At 44.2% G+C, this 22,194-nt stretch overlaps 1 protein-coding gene across 2 annotated transcripts in view; it reads left to right on the forward strand.

The window, feature by feature from the left end:
- The window catches only part of LOC124288852 (protein O-mannosyl-transferase TMTC3-like), a 62,528-nt gene that overhangs the window by 14,406 nt on the left and 25,928 nt on the right, over positions 1-22,194 (forward strand). For both annotated transcript variants that reach the window (XM_046725413.1, XM_046725414.1), the window contains exons 6-13: positions 5,506-5,621; positions 15,124-15,296; positions 16,485-16,737; positions 17,022-17,173; positions 18,909-18,992; positions 19,184-19,321; positions 19,636-19,760; positions 20,024-20,127. In XM_046725413.1, the coding sequence (XP_046581369.1) occupies positions 5,506-5,621; positions 15,124-15,296; positions 16,485-16,737; positions 17,022-17,173; positions 18,909-18,992; positions 19,184-19,321; positions 19,636-19,760; positions 20,024-20,127 (1,145 nt within the window). The remainder of the gene's footprint in view (positions 1-5,505; positions 5,622-15,123; positions 15,297-16,484; positions 16,738-17,021; positions 17,174-18,908; positions 18,993-19,183; positions 19,322-19,635; positions 19,761-20,023; positions 20,128-22,194) is intronic.

Raw genomic sequence — 22,194 nt, forward strand, 5'->3', positions numbered from 1 at the left:
GTCTCAATCTGTATGTATGGTTCCTTTCTTTACGCAAGGGCGTTAGATGGACTTCATATGTTGATATTCTCATTCATCTTTTGTTGTAACTTTGCCGTGGGTTCTCTGTTTTCCAGCCTTGTGACAGGCAAAATGGTGGACCGCGCGATCGTGGTTTCCTTGCTACATGTTCTTGGTAGCTTGTAGTAGGGAGTTCATATATTATGTTTGCATATTATATGGTAAGCTTGCCTAAATTCTCTCTCTTTTCAGCGAATTTGTGGTAAGTCGTTGTTGAGTAATTTTGATAGTGTTTGTTTCGTATCACTCAACTTAAATCACTAGTATGTACTACAGGTGTGTCTAGCCTTTTTGTCTGCTTTGCATTGTATGTTTAGTATGTAAATGGCTCTAGCTTGTAGCATTTAAATATCGCCCATGCGTTTTATTTATTGCTATTTACTTGTGTTTATATGTTCGCTGCTTCACAGTTCCTGCTAGTAACACTGGCGTGGTTCTGTTTGTTGCAGTTTAAGCCCTGTGCATTGTGCCGTGCACACTACCGCCACAGGATGGTCATAAAGTGTGCCTCCGGTGTTTAGCCGAGGACGCTCACGACGATCAAGGATGTTCATAATAAACGCCCTTGCGTCAATATTCCTGTTACTTTATGTTGTGTTATGTTACACATATACATATTCCATACGTTTACACACAACGTGGCTCATAGATGGCCGAGGTTGTGTTTTTTGCCTGGGTTTCTGCGCCTCACCCGCATTCTTTCAGGCACGCAGATTTTATGTTTTTCACTAATCTGCTCCAGGCGGGGGATAATATTTGATGAAAGGTTTCTAAAGAAATCCCTTCATCGTTCCCCCACAAAATGTTGCTGCCTTAAATATTGACTCAATTGCTTCACTATTTCAGCAACATATGCAGCAGCAGATGACTAATGTAAAGTCGATGATTGATAGCGCGATGTCCGGGCTCTGTCAGGAGCTAGCGTTGAAACGTGTTAATCTCGATGGTCCAGGTGTCTCTGCTGGGGACGGTGGCGGCCCGGGCTCAGGCCAGGTGAGCGCACCTATCCCTGGCCAACCTACCCCGAGTCTCGGCTCGGGGGATGGTCTGTCTGCTGTTTCTAGTGCCGACCCGGGTTCCGGCCCCAGTAGGGCGCAGGATTTGTCTGCCGCCGATGGGCGTCTGAGCATACCTGGGCAACCAGGTCCCTCGGCGCCCAGAGGCTTGGCTGGGCACACTGGGCGGCCTGCTTCGGCAGTTCCTACCTTGTTGCCTCAGCCCCGCGGCTCGGGTCCGACCTCCTAGGTCTCGGGACTGGGGTTCGGACTCTCTGAACCTGAGGACTAGCACCGACCTGAACTCGAACCGCCGACCCGAGCACTTATATATATATGTATGGGTATTTATATGGCGCTATAGGCTATGTTTGACTAGTGCGCTTTTGGAGAGTACTGGGGGAACTTTGATTTATCAGGCTACCCCTACGTGTCTCAGGGTCGGGGTTTGGTCTGGAACCGCCGAGCTACGCCTCCGTGGATGCTCTGAACCCTGTGAGTAGCACCGACCCGGGCTTCGGCACTGGTAGGGTGCAGATTCCCGGCGCCGGTAGTTCAGGTCTCTGCCTGATGTCTATCGATATCTTGACCAAGAAGCTATCGAGTGTGCCGGGTGTGTCGGTCACCTCGACGCTCCGAGGTGCTTGGGAAACCTTGATTTATCAGGCTTCTCCCATGTGCCTCGGAACCGGGGTTCAGGCTCGTACAGTGGACAAGTCGATTTGATCTTCGGCTCATTTCGCTACTTTGAACTTACCACTGAGTAGGTTCGTCCCTGAGGCAAGTGCGAGATAGAATTGCGGCTGTGTTGCCTCAGGTGTTGTCCACGTCGAATACCCGAACCGTTGGGGTTCGCCTCCTGGAGGGAAGCCTGCTTCCAGCAAGGCATCTGGGACAAGGTCTCATACTCTACCGTCAGTCTGCCTTTCTTTCCCCTTAACAGCTCAATGCTGTATGCTCCACTCGGCGCATCCCATGTGGAGCTGGTGGAAAGGGGAAAGAGCGCCGGTTGTTTTTTCATCAGCGACTCTGGGCGGCATCTGACAGAGGTCAACTCTCATCTGGCTAGGGACTGCATTGTAGCTGTGCCAGCCAAATGATGAGTGCGGTTATGTGCCTATGGTGCCCGGGACTGTTTCCAGGAATATGGAAGTCTGTCTAGCTTTCTCGTTAATTCCTCAGGTGCCCAGGCACCGGCAAACGTTATGTTGCCGACTGCAGGGGTTTACTGTCAAGTTAATAGAGGTACTGTCCTTCAAGATGGAGACACCGCGCTGGGTGATCTTATCTGTTGAGACAGGGGATTGGCGCACGTCAATCGACCTCGAGGTCGCGTACCTCCTTGTTCCATTGCACCCTGATTTCAAGATTTACCTTCGGTTCTTGTTTGACGGGATGCGCTACCAGTTTCGTGTGCTCCCCTTAGGCTACATTACGGCGCCAAGGGTGTTCACCATATTTAGGTTTATTACAGCCCAGATAGCCAGATCGCAGTGCCGGTGTTGTCAGCCATACCTAGGCGACTGGCTCATCAGTGGTTTTAGAATAACTGTTGAGTCTGGGGACCTCACGATCAGTGTTGGTCACTCTTACTAAACTGGGCCGAATTGTCAACCTCACACAGTCAGATGGACAGACGTCAGGCATCTCTCCGAGGGGCTCCCCCTGGAGACACCGTCTCTCTCAGTCCAGCCAGATACATCCCTACCGGGTTGGGGCGATTTTCTGGGCGTTAGTGTTCGATCCCACACACCTGGATTCGAATTACCTTTTCGAACAGACATTCTTACTCTGAACAGGGCGCCACACCCGAATCCTCGGATTCACTTGGTGGCTTGGCCTCTGTAGAGTCTAACCCCCAGACACGCGGAATTCCTGCAACCGTTGCAGACACAATTCTGGCTTTGAGGCGGGATTCGACACCCGTTCAGTGTGTTGATAGGTGGGGCGTGCTGGTGTGCAGATAGGGGGGATTTCATAATCCCTATTCTGCGGATTTAGTTTGGATATTGGAGTTCCTATAACCTCGTTTTGGTTGAGAGCCTTATGACCTCCACCATTCCCAGGTACTCCATGGCTATTTCCACGTTTCACACCTCGTTCGATGGTGCTCTGCCTAGGCAGCACCCTCTCGTACAGCGCTTCGTAGCTTTCATGAACAGGGTTCGACCACCTCGTCGGCGACCCAGCCCACTTTAAAATTGCCAATTATTCTCAATTGGCTGTCTTGCCCTGACTTTTCAAGTATATCGTCTCTCTCACTTCACTTGTTGACGTGGAAGACGGCTTTACTTGTGGTGGTGAGCTCTGGTAGAAGTGTCGAGTACATCCATACGATACCCACTGACCCGACACTGACAGTATTTTATACTGATCATGTCCGTATTCGCCTCCCCCGGATACCTACCACTCTCAGTTCGATATTGCTTTCCACGTGACTGCTCATATCGAACTTCTTCCCCCTACCCAGCCTTCCACACCGGGGACCAATCTTTCGATTGCTCACCCGTGACTGTAACGAACGAACAAAAGGGATCTGTACAGGTACCCATGTGTTCTGTTTGGTGGCGGGAAGACTGGGGAGTCTGCTAGCAAGCGGACTTTATCTCGTTGGCTTGTTTCCGTAATTGTTCGGTTACAATGCTATGGTTTAACTTCCCCCGAGGGGTTGAAGGTGGACTGGGTAGGGCAGATGCCGCTTTGTTGGCAATACACAGCAGCACTGCTCAATGAAGAGATCGGTTCTGTCGCTCTTTGGAGCCGGCAGAAGGCCTTCTTTCGCCATTACCGACTTGACATGCATTCTAAGGATCGTGCTCGGTTTGGTCTTTCAGTTCTCTCAAGTGGAGAGTGTCCTGCCACCCTGACCAAGTAAGTAACTGGTCATTGGTATCGGTTCTGTGTTCAATGTTGATATGGTTCATATCACTACATCGTATAAGCCTACCACCCTTTTGGGTTGGGTCGGGTTTTGGTGTACATACGTCCCTTACGTCCTCTTCACTTAAAGGCAAGAGGGCGGGCCGGTTTTGAAAGCTTTAACCAGTCATATGCTATTAACCCGTCTTGCGACGGAATTGGGTAGGAACCCCCCACAGATCACTGTTTGGTATATGCGTCTCTTTCGAGCCGCATGTCACGTGACCAGGCTAGTGTAATAGTGAGCCAACACATGTTCGGCTACGCTTTTCACTATTCAGGGGATTTTTGTACGCTAACAGTTTTTTCCCTCTTCCCGAGACTTCGGTATTTGGGAGTCTGTGTTATTCAGTATTTTGTGGGATGGTGGTCTACACTTACCCTTTCTCACGCCGAGAGTGTTTGGTGGGGGTGTTTTATCCTGTTTTTCACTCATACTATGCATGGCGTTTGTTGTACTCATTCGATTTCCTCAGAAAGTTTTTAGCGAGGCTAATAATTTCTCTGGGTTTTATCGAGGTCCCGGCAAGCCCTCTTCCAAACAGGAGGGGTGCATTTGAGCATTAGTTTGCAGTACTTATTAGCTCGACTCCTGGGTTATTGGCTTTTAAGCGTTTAAATTTTGTACTCTTTCCCTACCCTTATACCTCTTGCCACGCTTCTCTGGCTGGGGCTATATTAGGGTTGGGAGTTGTTTCGGCATGTCCCCATACATTCCTTTCCATTGTAATGGTTGGGGGTGGGGTTTTATGTCATAATTGATTTGAGCCAATTGACGTATAAGCTTGGGCTCTCTAGTTCCCGCCCTAGCCACGCCCCCGCCTGATTGACATCAGTGGTCAGGTGGCTCGGTAAGTGTTTTTTTTTCTATTTACGTATCGGTTGTAGATTTCACTCCACCACAGGTTTAGTTGTTGCCAGACAGAATGCCACTCCCGTCTCAAATATCTTTGGGGGTCTGTCATATGCTTATATGTACCCCATGGAGGACTTCTTCTGAAAAAGAATTATACAAACCTGTAGAAGTTATGAATTCTTTGAAGAAAGTCCTCCTTGGGGTACGGCTACCAGCCTCCCCTCATTCTGTCTGACACGTTCAGCATGAAAAGTGAGGTACAAGGTAGACAGCGAGAGTTACCTGCTCTTGGCTGTAGGGGGTCCGGTGGGGCCCTGTAGGTGTGGTGTCACAAGACGAAATGAGTTTTTTGTTAGTAAATATTATATTAAAAAATATAGCTACAACTGTCGTAGGATTTAAAATGGACATTTAAATGCTTATATGTACCCCAAGGAGGACTTTCTTCAAAGAATTCATAACCTCTACAGGTTTGCATAAATTTCCAAATAAATAAATATAAATATATATAATGGTGAAATATTTTGTGCAGATAAAGGAGTTTTGGCAAGAAGAAATATCTGGACTCATCGTTGTTTTATTCATATATTGATATATATATATATATGTATGCTAACAAGAAGTCGTGTATAACAGTGACAGGTAGGATAAGCTTTCCTAATTGTTATCTTTCAGATTACACATGGTTGCTAACCACAGTGTGTCTGGTTACAGTAGCAATGCTATGTAAAGAACAGGGAATCACAGTTATCGGCATCTGTTGTGTCTATGAAGTGTTTGTTGCTCAGAGGGTAAGTACTGCCAAGGTAATTATCCAGTCACCCCTCATGGTACTACCAACTGCTTAAGTGTTAATTGTCCAGTCATCTGTTGGGCAAAAATGGAAAGATTATGTAGTCAACCTGGTTGGTCATGTCATTCAGGTGCACCTGCGCAGGGCAATGGTGCAATCAGACGAAATGTTTTCCTGTTCTTTGGGAACAGAGCACATGAAGTATCCGCTACTTTTTGGGAAAATGAGAGATGAGCAAAAAGTATGAGTCAGGATGAGTATAAAATAATATCCTTCCTCTTATAAAAATAGGTTTTTGAGGCTGTACACAAATTTATATTAGTGAATGTTACCATCAGGATTGTTGCAAAAATACACTTCTCTTGTTCCATGAGTATGTTATTATCATAGGGTTCTCGAGTCCAAGTGATGGTTCTGGTGAAACCTCTTATCTAACTGGCGTGCTGGTCTGCTTGGGGGAATTAGCTCAGCAAAGAGTCCGAAGTCACAAGAAGCTAATTACAATTTTATTAACAAGAACAAAAATAACATGGGGTGGCCACAGAGAGTCGGTACAACCCTCTGGGCTGAGGGTTAGAGATGACCTGTGTTGGGAGTCTAAACCTTACTGAAAAACAATCAGAGTTGGTGACTATTTATCTAAAACTGAACTGTTTACTTTATCAAAGCAGTTCATTAAATCGTCTGGACATTACTTTGTCTTACTGAAAGGTTTGAGTCCTTGAAACCTTAGGCCAGGATTTATCTTGAACATCTGTAAAATTGTGCAGCCGTAACTTATACCTTTTTCAATAGTATGTCTGTGAGATGAGTTTTACTACTTTTGACTGGAGTCTTTCTCTAAGCTATTACGGACCGCCTCCATGGTGTAGTGGTTAGAGCGTCCGCCCAGAGAGCGGAAGGTCGCGGGTTCGAACCCTGACCGCGTCATACCAAAAGACGTTAAAATATGGTACTTGTTGGTCCCTGCCTGGTGCTCGGCATTAATGGGTACAACAAGGACTGGTCGGCTCCGAGTCAGTATAATGTGTCTGAGTGGGGTATTCATGCTTCACTGCGGCGTGGTATCTCAGTGGGCTAGCACTATAAAACCAGCTTAAGTCTGGGCTATTACAAGCAGCAGCACATACACATACACACGCATGCACATCGTCATATGAGCGAAATATTCTCAAGCACGACATTAAACCCAATTTCACCTCTAAGCTATTACTGATACATAAGGAAACTAATATTCTATATTTATATTTTCCTAATATCTGAATCCTAATATATTGCTTGTAGTGGTTATAATTAATAATGAATTTTCGTATGAATTATTATTCCAAGATAATGTGTTAAATTATTTTTCCTTATCCTGACTCATGCTTTTTTGCTTATCTCCCTTCTCCTTTCGACGGTTTCAAACCCGTGAAGGTCCTGTTTAGAATATTGATCTTCAGCAACCAATGCTTGTCGTAAGAGGCGACTAACAGGATCGGGTGGTCAGGCTCACTGACTTGGCTGACACATGTCATTGGTTCCCAATTGCGCAGATCGATGCTCATGCTGTTGATCACTGGCTTGTCTGGTCCAGACTTGATTATTTACAGACGGCCGCCATATAGCTGGAATGTTGCTGAGTGCAGCGTAAAACTCAACTCACTCACTCACTCATTCAACGATTACATGGAAACTTGAATTCCTTAGTTCCCTGACAATCGTAAAATCACTCACCCATTGAGTTGCCTCCCTTTTCCTGCCAAAACTGTCCCATGTGACTTGAGCCTAGCTCTCATCACTCTCTCGTTCATCGCCCAAGCAGACGGTTGGGCTGTCACTATGGGTCCCTTTTGCGGCTAATATCTTTCCTATTTTGGCCTATCTATACAAATTAAGGCGGTAAACTGTATTTAGATTCTATATATAATCATAATGATATATTAATTTACGAAAATATTCACTAATTTTCGAATTTTCAAACTCAATTCAGATGACTGTCTCCACATGATAGCATGTAAACAATGAAGGCTACGTATGTCAGCGGCTGATCCACACCCTGAGTGTCTTTCCTGTGTCAACAATTCATGTTCCTTAGTCTCACGTTATAAATATTGTGCACCTTTCTCACAATTTCAGTTTAATAAATACTTACAAGCACGCTTACGCATGGTCATGGAGAAAAACAGGTGTGACAATAGGGTAGCTGCGGATAAGGATGGCTCTCAGACATTCCGTCTGGGGTCTCTCCCGTCTCTGTCGCTCTTACAGAGACAGCTACATGAACTGAACTACAGAAGCTGGTTAAGAAATAGAGATCATCTGCGTTGTCTAAGATGATGATGATATAGACACATCACCACGAGCTCTTGAAACTGTGATAACTTCACAGCAGACGATTCATTTGGAGGAATTTAATGCATTTTCTTGAATCCTGGTTCGCTAAAACAACCATCAACTGTTCCAGCGTCGAGAAGAAAGCAACGTAGACCTTTCTCCACACCATCAGGATCCACGAACCCATCGATCAGCTCTACACGATTTGCGGAAGGGTTCGTGAACCCCTCTGTCAACAATGAACCAGTTGCCTCAGTCTACTGATTTTACACGTCTCTACATGGTTCACGTAAGGGTTCGCGAAACTGTCGAACTACCTATGTCTCTACAGGGTTCACGTAAGGGTTCGCGAACCTGTCAAACTACCTATGTCCTGAAAGGGTTTGCGAACCAATCTACTGCTAATCAATCGACTTTGTCTATACCGGAACAGAGAGAGAATGCATCTGTGAACTCATATACGCATAAGGTTTCTACTATTCAACATCATCAACAGGGTAAAACGACTGGATCACAAGCATTCGCGAACCCTCCGGGTAATTCTACACTACCGTTGGACCAGGATTTAGACTAATATCACATGACAAGTGGTTTTAGCCATGCAACAACAACAGGGCTTAGTGAAAATACAACCTATCAACCAATCTACTCCAACGGAATTGTTGATAACAAACTAGAATTCTTGTTTCTTCATTTATTCTGATTCTTGAGTCTAATTTTTAAACATTAGATTGACTGCAACAAAATGGAAAAAATATAATTAAGTATATGGCCAACATGTTCCCTAAAGTTACACATCTACAATATAGTGACAAACATTTTGGACAATGTAAATTGTAGTACAAACAAACTTGAAAACTTTCACAATACCATGTGCAAAACCAGTATCTTAATTACATTGAATAAACAGCAAGCTTAATATTTCAAACATTTTTCATACCAACTTTAGGCCAAAAGAATACTTGTGAATAAATTTTGAAGTCAAAGCCAATTTCCACAAGTCAAGTCCAAAATAGCTATAAAGCCTAAATTATGAAAAATTATCTTATTATGTTTGGTACAAGTTAAGAAAATGCATTAAATTCCTCCAAATGAATTGTAAAATAAGTGAATAACATTTGGCTTACCATTACTTTAGACCCTCATGAGTCCTGCCTGTGTCACATGTGCTTGCAGCACAAACCACATGGTCATTCTGTCCCCAAGAAATCATCTCCCCTCATCTTAAGGTTGACATAAAATGAGCACTTCTTCAAAAATGAAATGTGGCTTTTCAAAAAACTATGAAATAGAAATTACTAATTAATGTTGCAGAATACTAGTGCAATATGAAATGGTAACATTGTGGAAATATTATTAACTAAAATGTTTACTTCCTAAACCAATCGGGTCATTATAAGTGAAATAAATGAAAATCATTATTTTGACCTTTACAGGAATCAATAGGCGATTCAATTCATGATGAAACAACGACCTCAGATATTAATCTTCATGAATTGGAGGATTCAACTATCTTCACACAAATCACAGACTCAGGGGTCTTATCATGGATAGCAGATGGGTTACCGATAGCATCGCCAACACATAACTCTAACCCAGCAGAGACTTACTGCATAGTAGACGAAGAAGTAGATACACTGTCGATACCACTATTAAGCCGATATCAGAGGTCCCGTCTAACCTCAAGTCAGCTTTCACGAATGCTACCAGATCTCATGGACAACATATGCCAGCGTTTAACTGGAAGAATTTCTCTAACACAACATGGATCCATTCTTCAGGACGCCAGATATAGATGATGACTTTCAGCTCCTGTCGTCCTGTAACTGGCCAGATTGTTATACTAAGTTGTTACTGCATAAATCATGGGCAGCACCAACTTTATTTGACGGAGGCATTAGACCAGCGTCTCGAAAAGTATACCAGGATTCCAAGGATCAGATGCTCATCAGATCTATGCAGACTATGAATAACATGTACCGGCAAACATCACATCGAGGACAGTTTCGATCGAAATTCCACGGCTTAGAGAGAGCCAAAACAGGAAAGCAGCTAGGATTTCAAGGAAGCAAGGGGACGTTCCGGGAGAGGTCATTCTTCAGGAACCCCCTGATGCTCTCGTCAATGAAGTACAGGTTCGGTACGACTGGTCAGTCCAACCCCCAGTCGTTCCAATACAACCGTCAACCATGGGTGGACGTCTTGGTTACTACTGGGAGAATTGGAGAATCCTCAAAGACGACTATGTTCTACAGGTGTTGAGAGAAGGATATGTAATTCAGCTCAAGGTGACACCGCCTCTCACTGCAGCAGTATCCCGAACTACAACAAGTCAGATTGATGGAAGTCGTCAAATCACTACTTGCAAAAAATGCCGTAGAGATCCTAGATTTACACAACCTAACTCCGGGGTTTTATTCTCTAATTTTTCTAGTACCGAAAAAGAACTTCAAGGAGAAGTTCTGCCTCATCTACAAAGTACAATACGAAGCGTTTCAACCAAGACTATCTACTAAAACCAGACAAGTTCAAGATGTTGCACTAACCACAATTGCGACATCTAATCAGACCCAGTGATTATCTAGCCAGCAGAGATATTCAAGATGCTTATCTACATATCCCCATACATCATACATCTAGAGAAAGTATTTACAATTCCTATATCAGGGGCAGCATTATCAGTGGAGGGTACTCCCATTTGGAATTTCCTCGGCCCCTGTGGCTATTTACACATGTGACAAAGCCCACAGACGCGTTTCTACATCAGAAGGGTATTCGCAGTGCTTTCTATCAAGACAGCATAATACAAGCGCATCAATTAACAGATCAACTCAGACATCAACTACAGTTTACAATCCAATTACTAACGCAACTGGGCTGGCTAGTCAATCAGATTAGAACTAGAGTCAACACAGGAACTGCAGTTTCTCGGCATCATATTGTGGTTCCCGAGGGCAGGTTGGCAAGCATATGGGCTTGTCTCCCAACCGCTCTCAATGAACCTCTACCGATAAGAGCATGGCAGAGTCTTCTAAGCCTCCTCATGTCAGCACAAGCAGAGGAAGATTGCAGTTAGTCCACTACAACACTCCCTACAACCTCAGTCTACAGAAGATATCTATCCCTCAGAATCTGAAGGAATATCTACTTTCATGGACAAACAAGTAGTGGTGTTCCAATGATCGATTATAATCGATAATTGATTTGTTACCCTTTTCCAATGCGATGATCGATTGCAAAATTTCAAAATCGATTGTCGCTAATAATTCTTAGAAAAACAGTTATGAATACCCAACTCAGACCACAAGACAACTGGCAGTCACCAATAATTATAACTTCTATCTGCATTATTCACAGAAATCACAATCATATTGCGTCTACTCATGCCTCGAAATTAAGTGTAGTTGACAGAAAATGGATACACATATATATCTTGTTTCGCTAAATGTCATATTTATTGTAGTTGGCAATCACAACAAACTGGCATGTGTATTTCATCTCATTTCATGCGCGTACAACTTTCGCTTACCATGTTCATGAGGGTACGCTTTTCGCTCCAACCACGATAGCACCAATTTCAGTTTCAGATTATTCTCAACAATCACGAACTGATTACTGCCTCATCATCCATAGAGGCCCTAGTTTACAGTACCATCGGTGGAAACGTGTGTGAAATGGCATGCTTATTTTACCTCATTCCATGAGCGTTCAACTTCCGCTTACCATGTCTGTGAGGGTCCGTATAACCTTAGTATTGATTATACATATTTTACATATTATATAGAGCAAAACCTGTAAGCAAAATTACACAATGCTAGGATATATTTCTCTTGGTAAAATAATAGTTTTAGATGATATATTTCTCTTGGTAAAATAATAGTTTTAGATATTATATTTTATCGATCACTTTGGCACAATTCATCCCGTTATATTATTGAGTATGTTTTAACTAGATCACTGGGAAACGTGTGCATGGCTGATTGCTATTTCCGGCTTTACATACGAGACAAAAACACACAGTAATCTTAATCCCTGCATATAATACAATGCCAAGAACTGAAAAGGTAAATAATCTTGTCTAGTGATGTTTAATTGCAATTTGAAATTTGACGTCTTTACTGACAAAGTCGTCTTCTCTTGTCTGTCTGTTCATGTAAAGCGATACAATGTCATTTTCTTATCCCCTGAAAAAAGTTTGACGAAAGTGTAACCCATAGATATGCCAACCCTTTTCTACAGACTGCTATTTTTGGTCCTCAAAATTCAGCTTATCTATGGTAATATACAGAAAATTAGTGTAAAAAGTGGGTCAAAATTTGGGAAAAATTGTGAGGATTTGTTGTGATTGTGTAAAATCTGCAAAAGAGTGAATTGAACAGTCATCTTTTATATATCTTGGTAGTCTGTCAATATTTATTTTTGTACACATTTTTTTGTTGATCAATGTAGACTTGGATTGTTTGTAATTTTGTCTCATATGACAATTAAAACTTATGGAAAATATTATATTGAGGAGCTTTTTAAGTTCTTGTAGATGCACCCCCAAGTCACGCTTTTCACAGAAACCAACCACAAAAGTTGACATATTTCATTTAATGCTCACTATTATGACATGATTAAAAAAATGACAAATATACAGTATTGCAGTATTGTAAAAGAGTTCAAATGTTTACCTGGGAATTGCACAAGTTGTAAGAAATATTTATTCTTAATCAGTGTAACCGATTGTACAATCAATCATTGATCGGATGGGACAATCCGATTGCAACCGATAATCGATTATGAATTTCAACCGATTCCCACCGCTACCAACAAGTCGAAAGTCTGCGATGGACTTATTTACAAGATCCAACCTACAATCTACATCTCTTCGTAGATGCATCTCTACAAGGATGGGGAGCACACTTCAATGAAGAGGTTGCATCAGGAGTTTGGTCCCTAGAAGAAAGAACCTTACACATAAATCAACTGAAATTCAAGATGATTATCGAGGCAGTTGAAAACTGGGTGCATGCATTGAGGAATCAAATACTTATGATTCAGATGGACAACTGAACAGTAGCGTTCTACATAAATCTTCAAGGCTCAACGAGATCAGCACAACTACTGCAACTGATGTTCAAACTCTTCAACCTAGCAGACAACCTCAACTTATGGATGAAAGCTTGTCACATTCCAGGAGTAAAGAACGTCTTAGCCGACGCCTTATCCAGACCAGTCTGACCATCTCCCGCGAGTGGATATTACATTCGGAAGCATTCCAAATGCTCATCACAGACCAAGGTCCTCTCGTAGAGCTATTTGCGACACGCTTCAATCATCAAATTGCAACATTCATCTCACCAGTACCGGATCTACAAGCTTGGGCTCTAGATGCTCTAGCCATATCTTGGGAGGATCTAAATGCTTACGCATTTCCACCACCGATACTACTACCTCAAGTACTATGCAAGATTGCATAAACCAAAGTCCTCAGACTGATTTTGGTCGCGCCCTACTGGCCAGCAACAGCTTGGTTTCCAGACCTCCTATAACTTGTAGGAAAACCAACACTGCGTCTACCAGATTCGCCGAATCTACCGATCCATCCTCACACAAAACAACCTCATGCAACCCAACAGGACTGCGTTAAAACGTATGGAATGTATTGCTTACTGCCTGAGAAAAAGAGGATATTCCACTATAGCTGCTAAGGCAGTTACACTAACTTTAAGACGTTCAACTAGGAATCTCTACGATTATAAATGATGAAGTTTTGACCAGTTTGCTACTTGCAAAGGATTTTCGGCCATGGAAGCTATACATCCTAAAGTAGCAGAATATTTATGCCATTTGATAGCTATTAGACACTTGAAGGGATCTACATTCTCAACATACTTGGCTGCAATCAGCTCCGTTATCACCATGAACACGAGAGTCAAACTCACCAAAGTACTTGAACTCGTCTTTCTACTGAAATCATTTTAACTAGAGGATCGGCAGCAAAAGTTTAGAGCTCCAGCATGGGACCTCAACATAGTGCTGCAACACCTTACCAGCGACGACTATGAACCACCGAGAGACACAACTTTTGAATTGCTACTTTAAAAGACATTATTCCTCTTCATCTTAGCTACAATGGCTAGGATGTCAGAAATACACTCCCTTGACTACGGATGAATTAAGTTCAACTCCGGAGAGCATGCTACATACCATCTTGGACTAAGTTAGGATTTTATAGCTAAGAATCAACTACCTGGCCAACCAGATCATCAATTCCATGTCCCGGCATTGTCCTCAGTCCTCAGACAACATGACACAGAAGACTTGTCATTATGGCCAGTCAGAGCTTTAAAAATCTACTTACAATGGACTGCTACAATAAGGGGGAAGTTCAAACGTCTCTTTATACCGTATACTATATTGTATTGGATCAGAGCTGTCATCCTATGAGCCTACAAAGCAGCAGGGCTGGACCCTCCTAGAGTCTCCAACCCTCACGAAGCTAGAGCATTAGCCTCGACACTCACGCTACATGGGAATTGCTCTCTATCATCCATCATGGAAGGCTGCTTTTGGAAATTGGACACAGTGTTTGCCAACCACTATCTTCAAGACATCATTACAGAAGATGTAACTGGTATCGATCAGTTCGACCCACTTGTTGTAGCGCAACAACTCACAATTCCAGCTCGAGAAACTCACCCTCATCACGCAGGCTTGTTGATGCTAAGGTAACAGACACGTTGCCGTTGGTGGAAAGTCCATGTTTCCCTGTCTTACAAGATAAATCATGAGTGATATAGACTCAGTTATGGTCACACCCTTGCCTTAACATATGGGTCGCGATTATGTTGTGGTAATAGCCCTTACCATATTTTATACTTATCCTGACTCATGGTCTAAAGCCCTCCCAACCGTCCCCTCTCAACACTACAGGCTTCACTGTAAGACCTAGTGTGGGCTTATCAGGAGAGAGTGATGAGAGCTGGGCTCAAGTCACATGAAACAGTTTTGGCAGGAAAACGGAGGCAATTCGTGGGTGAGTGATTTTACGATTCTTCAGGGAACTAAGGGATTCAAGTTTCCATATAACCGTCAAAAGGAGAAGGGAGATAAGCAATAAAGCATGAGACAGGATAAGTATAAAATATGAATTTTATCATAAAAATTACATATTTTTACAAAGTTGTTTCAAACACCAGGCCTCTTTCTGGGAGCTGGTTGATTTCCTGCAAAGCCTGCTGGGAGGGAAGCCACGGGTGCCAAGATGGTTGTCCATGTCAGTTGTGCGGATGGTGTTCCTTGTAGGCAGCACTCTGCTGATGTTGTTTGCCAGAATCAAAGTGATGGGAGCACAGCTGCCAGTGTTTACCAGGTCAGATTAGGCATGCTGAAATGTGTTGATATTTAGGAGTAAAATGCAATCAAACCCCAACTGCTTTGATTATTGTGAGTAGCATCACACATTTTTTATTACTTTAATTAAAAGGATTAATTCCATTAACACTTTTGAATGTACCCAGAAAGTGCCGCTTGGTTAAAGTCCCTTGACTATATTTGTCATTCTAAGATGTTTCTCTAAAAAGATCAAAGGCCCTGACAGTACTTTATCAGGCGATAAAATACACTTTTTTGCATAGCATCACACTGTAATGATGTCACTAAGCCATTTTCGCCTGCCCCCTCGTAACCAAATGTACCCTTGGTAACTGACATCACAATGCATGTCAGTTGTCATCGCTTCTTATAGTCTCCTGCGGTAAACTACTCCACTTTACTGGTGGAAACATTACATTTATGCTTTTCGGTGGGAAGACCGAGAGGTCATTTATGGGATCGCCGGCCTCGGTTAAATCAATGGGCCAGGACGACCTTGGCGTGGGGTCCGGTGGCTTCGGCTTCAGCTGAGAGGGAGGGTTTGCGCCCAGTACTTCTTGATGTGTTCGCTCGGGGTGCCCTTGAGCTCAGAGCCCACTGTTCTGCCAGTGCATGCTCCTGAGACGCGGGACTGTCTTGTATGCGGTTTCCGGAGAGGGAAGCCTGTCTAAGTCCTGATTTCCCCTGGCTACCTCGGCACGGCTTTTGGCTGGGTCTCTTGTTGGGCCACAGTGCTGTTAGAATGACAGGACTGGACTGAGTTCCGCCTTCCGGGGGAGGCTTTTGCTCCTAGGCAGTCTACTCAGACTCAGCTCCGTGTTCTGCCATCTCTGGTCCATGATGTGGTCGCCCCCTTGCTTTCAGGCAGCCTGCTCTTCGACTTGCCTGAGCTTGTTAAGCGATACCAGCTTGGGGACGATTGTCTGGTTCTGGTTCCGGTGGTGGATGAATGGGTGTTAACCTCAGTCGCCCTGGGGGGAGGCTTGGCATTGTCGACTGCTCCGTTAGGTAGGCAGGGTAGACTGATTCCACCTTTTTCCATTTTAGACTTTGATTACTGATGTAGGTTTATCCCATCACTCACCACCTGCTGGTTCTGTTACAGGATTTGACAACCCAGCATCTTAGACTTTGATTACTGATGTAGGTATATCCCATCACTCACCACCTGCTGGTCCTGTTGCAGGTTTGACAACCCAGCATCAGTGGCAGACTTCCCTGCGAGGCATCTGACTTTCAACTACTTGCTGCCAGTCAACTCGTGGCTGTTGCTCAACCCCTCCCTTCTATGCTGTGACTGGACGATGGGGACCATTCCACTCATAGAGAGCATCACGGACTATAGAAATATCTTCACACTTATCTTCTATGCAATGATTGTCAAGTTTGTGACTTATGCTCTCAGCGGTCAGTGTCAAAGATCAAGGTGTATTATCATGGTGAGCTATTTTTGTATGTTTTTTAGTAGAAAGAATATGCCATTGTAAGGTTTTCATCTTGTTTCTGTGGTCACGTTATTTGTGATTTGTGTTTACTTATATGCAGACTATGAACAGTTGCTCTTCACACTTGTTCTTAATGTCTAACACTTGGTGCGGTGTTGTTGTTATAGATGGTAGGTTAATGTCTTTGTTAAAAGGTAAGTTGTTTTCTCTGTTTGTAGAAGTAGTTGTTAGGGTGTAGCATTATACTTACTTCACTTCCTATATTTTGTATGTTTCAGTCTTTATCATTTCTAGTCCTTCCATTTGTTCCTGCCTCCAACTTGTTTTTCCCCGTGGGCTTCGTGGTGGCAGAGAGAATCCTCTACACTCCCAGCATGGGCTTCTGCATGTTGGTGGCGCTGGGCTTCCAGATACTGGTTCACCAGAAACAGTAAGCTACTCAGTGGGGGAGGTCAGCTTGACACAGACTTGGGTACGGGTTCACTAGAAACAGTAAGCTACTCTGTGGGGGAGGTCAGCTTGACACAGACTTGGGTACGGGTTCACTAGAAACAGTAAGCTACTCAGTGGGGCAGGTCAGCTTGACACAGACTTGGGGACTGACTTGGGGACTGGTTCACTAGAAACAGTAAGCTACTCTGTGGGGGAGGTCAGCTTGACACAGACTTGGGTACGGGTTCACCAGAAACAGTAAGCTACTCTGTGGGGGAGGTCAGCTTGACACAGACTTGGGTACTGGTTCACTAGAAACAGTAAGCTACTCTGTGGGGGAGGTCAGCTTGACACAGACTTGGGTACTGGTTCACTAGAAACAGTAAGCTACTCAGTAGGGGAGGTCAGCTTGACACAGACTTGGGGTCACTTGGTTCACCAGAAACAGTAAGCTACTCAGTGGGGAGGTCAGCTTGACACAGACTTGACACAGACTTGGGGAGTACTGGTTCACTAGAAACAGTAAGCTACTCTGTGGGGGAGGTCAGCTTGACACAGACTTGGGTACTGGTTCACTAGAAACAGTAAGCTACTCAGTGGGGGAGGTCAGCTTGACACAGACTTGGGTACTGGTTCACCAGAAACAGTAAGCTACTCAGTGGGGGAGGTCAGCTTGACACAGACTTGGGTACTGGTTCACCAGAAACAGTAAGCTACTCAGTGGGGAGGTCAGCTTGACACAGACTTGGGTATGCACGGGTTCACTAGAAACAGTAAGCTACTCTGTGGGGGAGGTCAGCTTGACACAGACTTGGGTACTGGTTCACCAGAAACAGTAAGCTACTCAGTGGGGGAGGTCAGCTTGACACAGACTTGGGTACTGGTTCACCAGAAACAGTAAGCTATTCAGTGGGGGAGGTCAGCTTGACACAGACTTGGGTACTGGTTCACCAGAAACAGTAAGCTATTCAGTGGGGGAGGTCAGCTTGACACAGACTTGGGTACTGGTTCACTAGAAACAGTAAGCTACTCAGTGGGGAGGTCAGCTTGACACACAGACTTGGGTACTGGTTCACTAGAAACAGTAAGCTACTCTGTGGGGAGGTCAGCTCAGCTTGACACAGACTTGGGTACTGGTTCACCAGAAACAGTAAGCTACTCAGTAGGGGAGGTCAGCTTGACACAGACTTGGGTACTGGTTCACCAGAAACAGTAAGCTACTCTGTCGGGGAGGTCAGCTTGACACAGACTTGGGTACTGGTTCACTAGAAACAGTAAGCTACTCTGTGGGGGAGGTCAGCTTGACACAGACTTGGGTACTGGTTCACCAGAAACAGTAAGCTACTCAGTGGGGGAGGTCAGCTTGACACAGACTTGGGTACTGGTTCACCAGAAACAGTAAGCTACTCAGTGGGGGAGGTCAGCTTGACACAGACTTGGGTACTGATTCACCAGAAACAGTAAGCTACTCTGTCGGGGAGGTCAGCTTGACACAGACTTGGGTACTGGTTCACTAGAAACAGTAAGCTACTCAGTGGGGGAGGTCAGCTTGACACAGACTTGGGTACTGGTTCACTAGAAACAGTAAGCTACTCAGTGGGGGAGGTCAGCTTGACACAGGCGTGTCAGATTAGCTTTTGTGTAGGTAGCTTGATGTTGCCCAGTCCCCTTGTTACTGACCTGGTTGTTTCCGTGGAACCACATTACTGATATTTATGTTCTTCTATCACCAGGTCTCTGAAATTGTTGGTGCAGATACTGATGGCTGGACTCATTCTGACACACAGCATCAAGACAGTTCTACGTAACAATGACTGGTCAGTAGATGTCCACTCCCATGATAACTACACATGTACTTTTGTCTCTTTAATGGAACTGGTGATCCTCATGTCCAATCCTTTCAAATGGATTGTGTCAGTTTCCACTGACTGAAGCTACTTGAGAAATATTTAAATGCAAGTACCTGCAAAATCTGCCTTGACGTCATAAGTTGTCTGTGTGTTGTCAGGGAATCTGAGTACACACTGTTCAAATCAGGGCTGAAAGTAAACCAGAAGAACGCCAAGCTGTTCAACAATGTGGGACATGCCCTGGAGAAGGTGGAGGAATACAGTGAAGCCCTGGAGTACTTCCAGAGAGCTGTCAGGTGAGCAACTCAGGGCCTCGGAGTACTTTCAGAGAGCCATCAGGTGAGCAGCTCAAGGCCCTGGAGTACTTCCTGAAAGCTGTCAGGTGAACAAGGCAAGGCCCTGGAGTACTTCCAGAGAGCTGTCAGGTGAACAAGGCAAGGCCCTGGAGTACTTCCAGAGAGCTGTTAGGTGAGCAACTCGAGGCCCTGGATACTTCCAGAGAGCCATCAGGTGATCAAGTCCAGACCCAGGTTTCAGGCTAGAATGTCATGTCATGTACTCTGTAATATGTTGGAGATATGTATTGTCAGTTTTGTGTGTATATTTGCAGTGTTCAGCCTGATGACATCGGTGCACATATAAATGTTGGTCGGACACTGTCTACCTTGAACAGAACTGAAGAGGCAGAGAAAGCTTACAGGAGTGCCCTAGCTCTCTTCCCCCCTGTTATACCTGGTATGGTGATATGTCCCTGCTGCATATTAAATGTGCCTCTTTCCATCATTGTGTCAAGGTTTGGTTTACCCTTTCCTGTTTTGTACCGTGTTCTCGTGATGATCAAGATACTCACATGGCCTGTCTAAGAAATGATTCGACCTCAGTATTTGGCTCTTGATAAATGTGTTCGTGGTCCTGCAGAGGAAGATAGCTGATGACAAGTAAGGCCTGGCTTGTAGGGAGTAGGGACTCCAGATAATGACTGTTCATGTTCCCTGCAGGTAAGAGCTACACTACCAGGATTGCCCCAAACCACCTGAATGTTTACCTCAACCTGGCAAGCCTGGTCTCTAAGAACCCAGATAGACTGCAGGAGGCGGATGATGTAAGTTTTGACTAGCTGGTGCCTCCAACATCCGGGTCACTGTCATAGCCAGATTGTAGATGAACTAAGTCTTGGCTATCTTGTATCACAGATAAAGATCCGGGGCCACTGTCATGGCTAAACTTATTTAACGTCTACAATAATAGTTCAGGGCAAAAGTGTGCTTTATACATGGTGGTAGAGCGAACTGTATTTCTTTTCTAAGATGCCAAATTTAATACTTTCTAAGGATAATTACAATTAATTTAAGGCAGAAAACAAACGACGGTGTCGGTGACCTAAATTAAGAATCCTCGCACAGGGCTAACTGGTGCCCTGTTCTATTGATGTGTCTGCCCCCCTACGTTAAGACGAACGTTACCAGAAAAACAAATGATAAACAGTTTATGATCAGACTAAATATCTTCTCTAAATTGTTTTAATTACATCTGTGATTAATGTAAACCATATGGGGCAATATGAACGTTGCATTTCTACTACCAACATAAGTTTAGATCAGTACATCCAGATGAAGCTGAGTAGTCAAGTGACATTCCACGATTGAATTGACACATTTTAACCGTCGTAAAACATAAACGTTATGTTTCCACCAGTGATGTTAGCTGCATGAAGCAACTGCAAACCAAGAAACGGATGCAACGGAGTATTTTACTCCGTACGAGGCAATGACAACCGACATGCATCGTGACGTCGCTTACATTGTGACGTAATGTAAAATGGTTCAATTACGAGGGGGCACACTAGAATGGCGCAGTGACGGGATAACGTCATTCAATTGTTTTATTTTTACTTATCCTGACTCATGATCTTTTGCTTATCTCCCTTTCCCTTTCGAATGGTAGTGGAACACTTGAATCCCTTGAAGTTTCGAAGCCGGATGTATAAATACACTCACCCACGAGTTACCTCCCTTTGCCCTTTCCCGCACAAACCAGTTAGGTGACCAGCCTTACTTTCCACTCACTCCCTTTTCGCCCAAGTGGATGGTTTGGCGAGCACTGGAGTCCTGTATACGGCAGTATATCCTTTTTATTTAGGTCCTATTCTTCAAATTACATTGTGTAAGGATTTGGCTATAACTACATTGTATTATATGTAAAAAAATTGGAAACATTATTTGTATTTGTGTCATAATTTGATCTTCATGTAACTTTGTTTACATTTCATGAAATCCTGCAGTGTTTGCAGGCACAGGTTATCTGTGGCTGATCCTCACCCCCAATGTCCTTCATGCATAAATCCATGTTCCTCCAGCTTGCGCTGTACTTACTGTATTGATTTATCAAATCTTCAATTTAATCAATATTTGTCTTATATTTATAGACGTGCCATGGGTCGGGTGAGAAAGTCATCTCAAGTCACGATTGATAAAACTGCAGATCAGCCTTCAAACCGTATGTTGCTTGCTACTGCCGATGTTCATAATACTGGGGCTATGTTTAGTGCGTTACAGGGTCAGTCTGCTGATAAGGGGACCAGGAAGAGATCGTTTACATCTCAATCGACTCTGTCTCAGACTAAGAAACAGACGTCATCCTCTTCTACAACGCAGAAGAAGTCAGCTGTTACCAGATTGGAGGGCAAATCTACGCGTGCTAGCTCATCCACGCACCAGAAATCCTTCAACGAAGAGATTGTACCTCCTCACAAACTAGACGTTTTTGACGAAACCCCCATTACCCCCATTACTTCTACCAGCGACTCAATGACCTCTACTACTACAAGATCGTCCCCTACAACAGTCACAGCAGGACACCTGTTCGACATACTACCTCTTACTTCTCGGAGTTTAGTTGAGGCACATGACTCATCAACGTTCATGCGAGGGCTTCATCTACACCGCAGCAGCGTCAACCTATGCAGAACTTCGACCCAGGGGAATTTATGACACAATTCACCAACCAGATGATGGCCATGATGGAACGTAGATTCCAGGAGGAATCGAAGGCTAGGAAAAGCCTCTCATCTACCGACACCGCGCACAAACCTACGGACCTGTGCGAACCCATGGGCCTGCGCGAATCTACTCCTCATAGAACTACGTCTCAAGACTACGTTGGCGAACGT

The sequence above is a fragment of the Haliotis rubra genome, unplaced genomic scaffold, assembly GCF_003918875.1.
Source record: "Haliotis rubra isolate DU_JTF1 unplaced genomic scaffold, ASM391887v1 Scf427, whole genome shotgun sequence".
In the NCBI taxonomy this organism is placed as follows: domain Eukaryota; kingdom Metazoa; phylum Mollusca; class Gastropoda; order Lepetellida; family Haliotidae; genus Haliotis; species Haliotis rubra.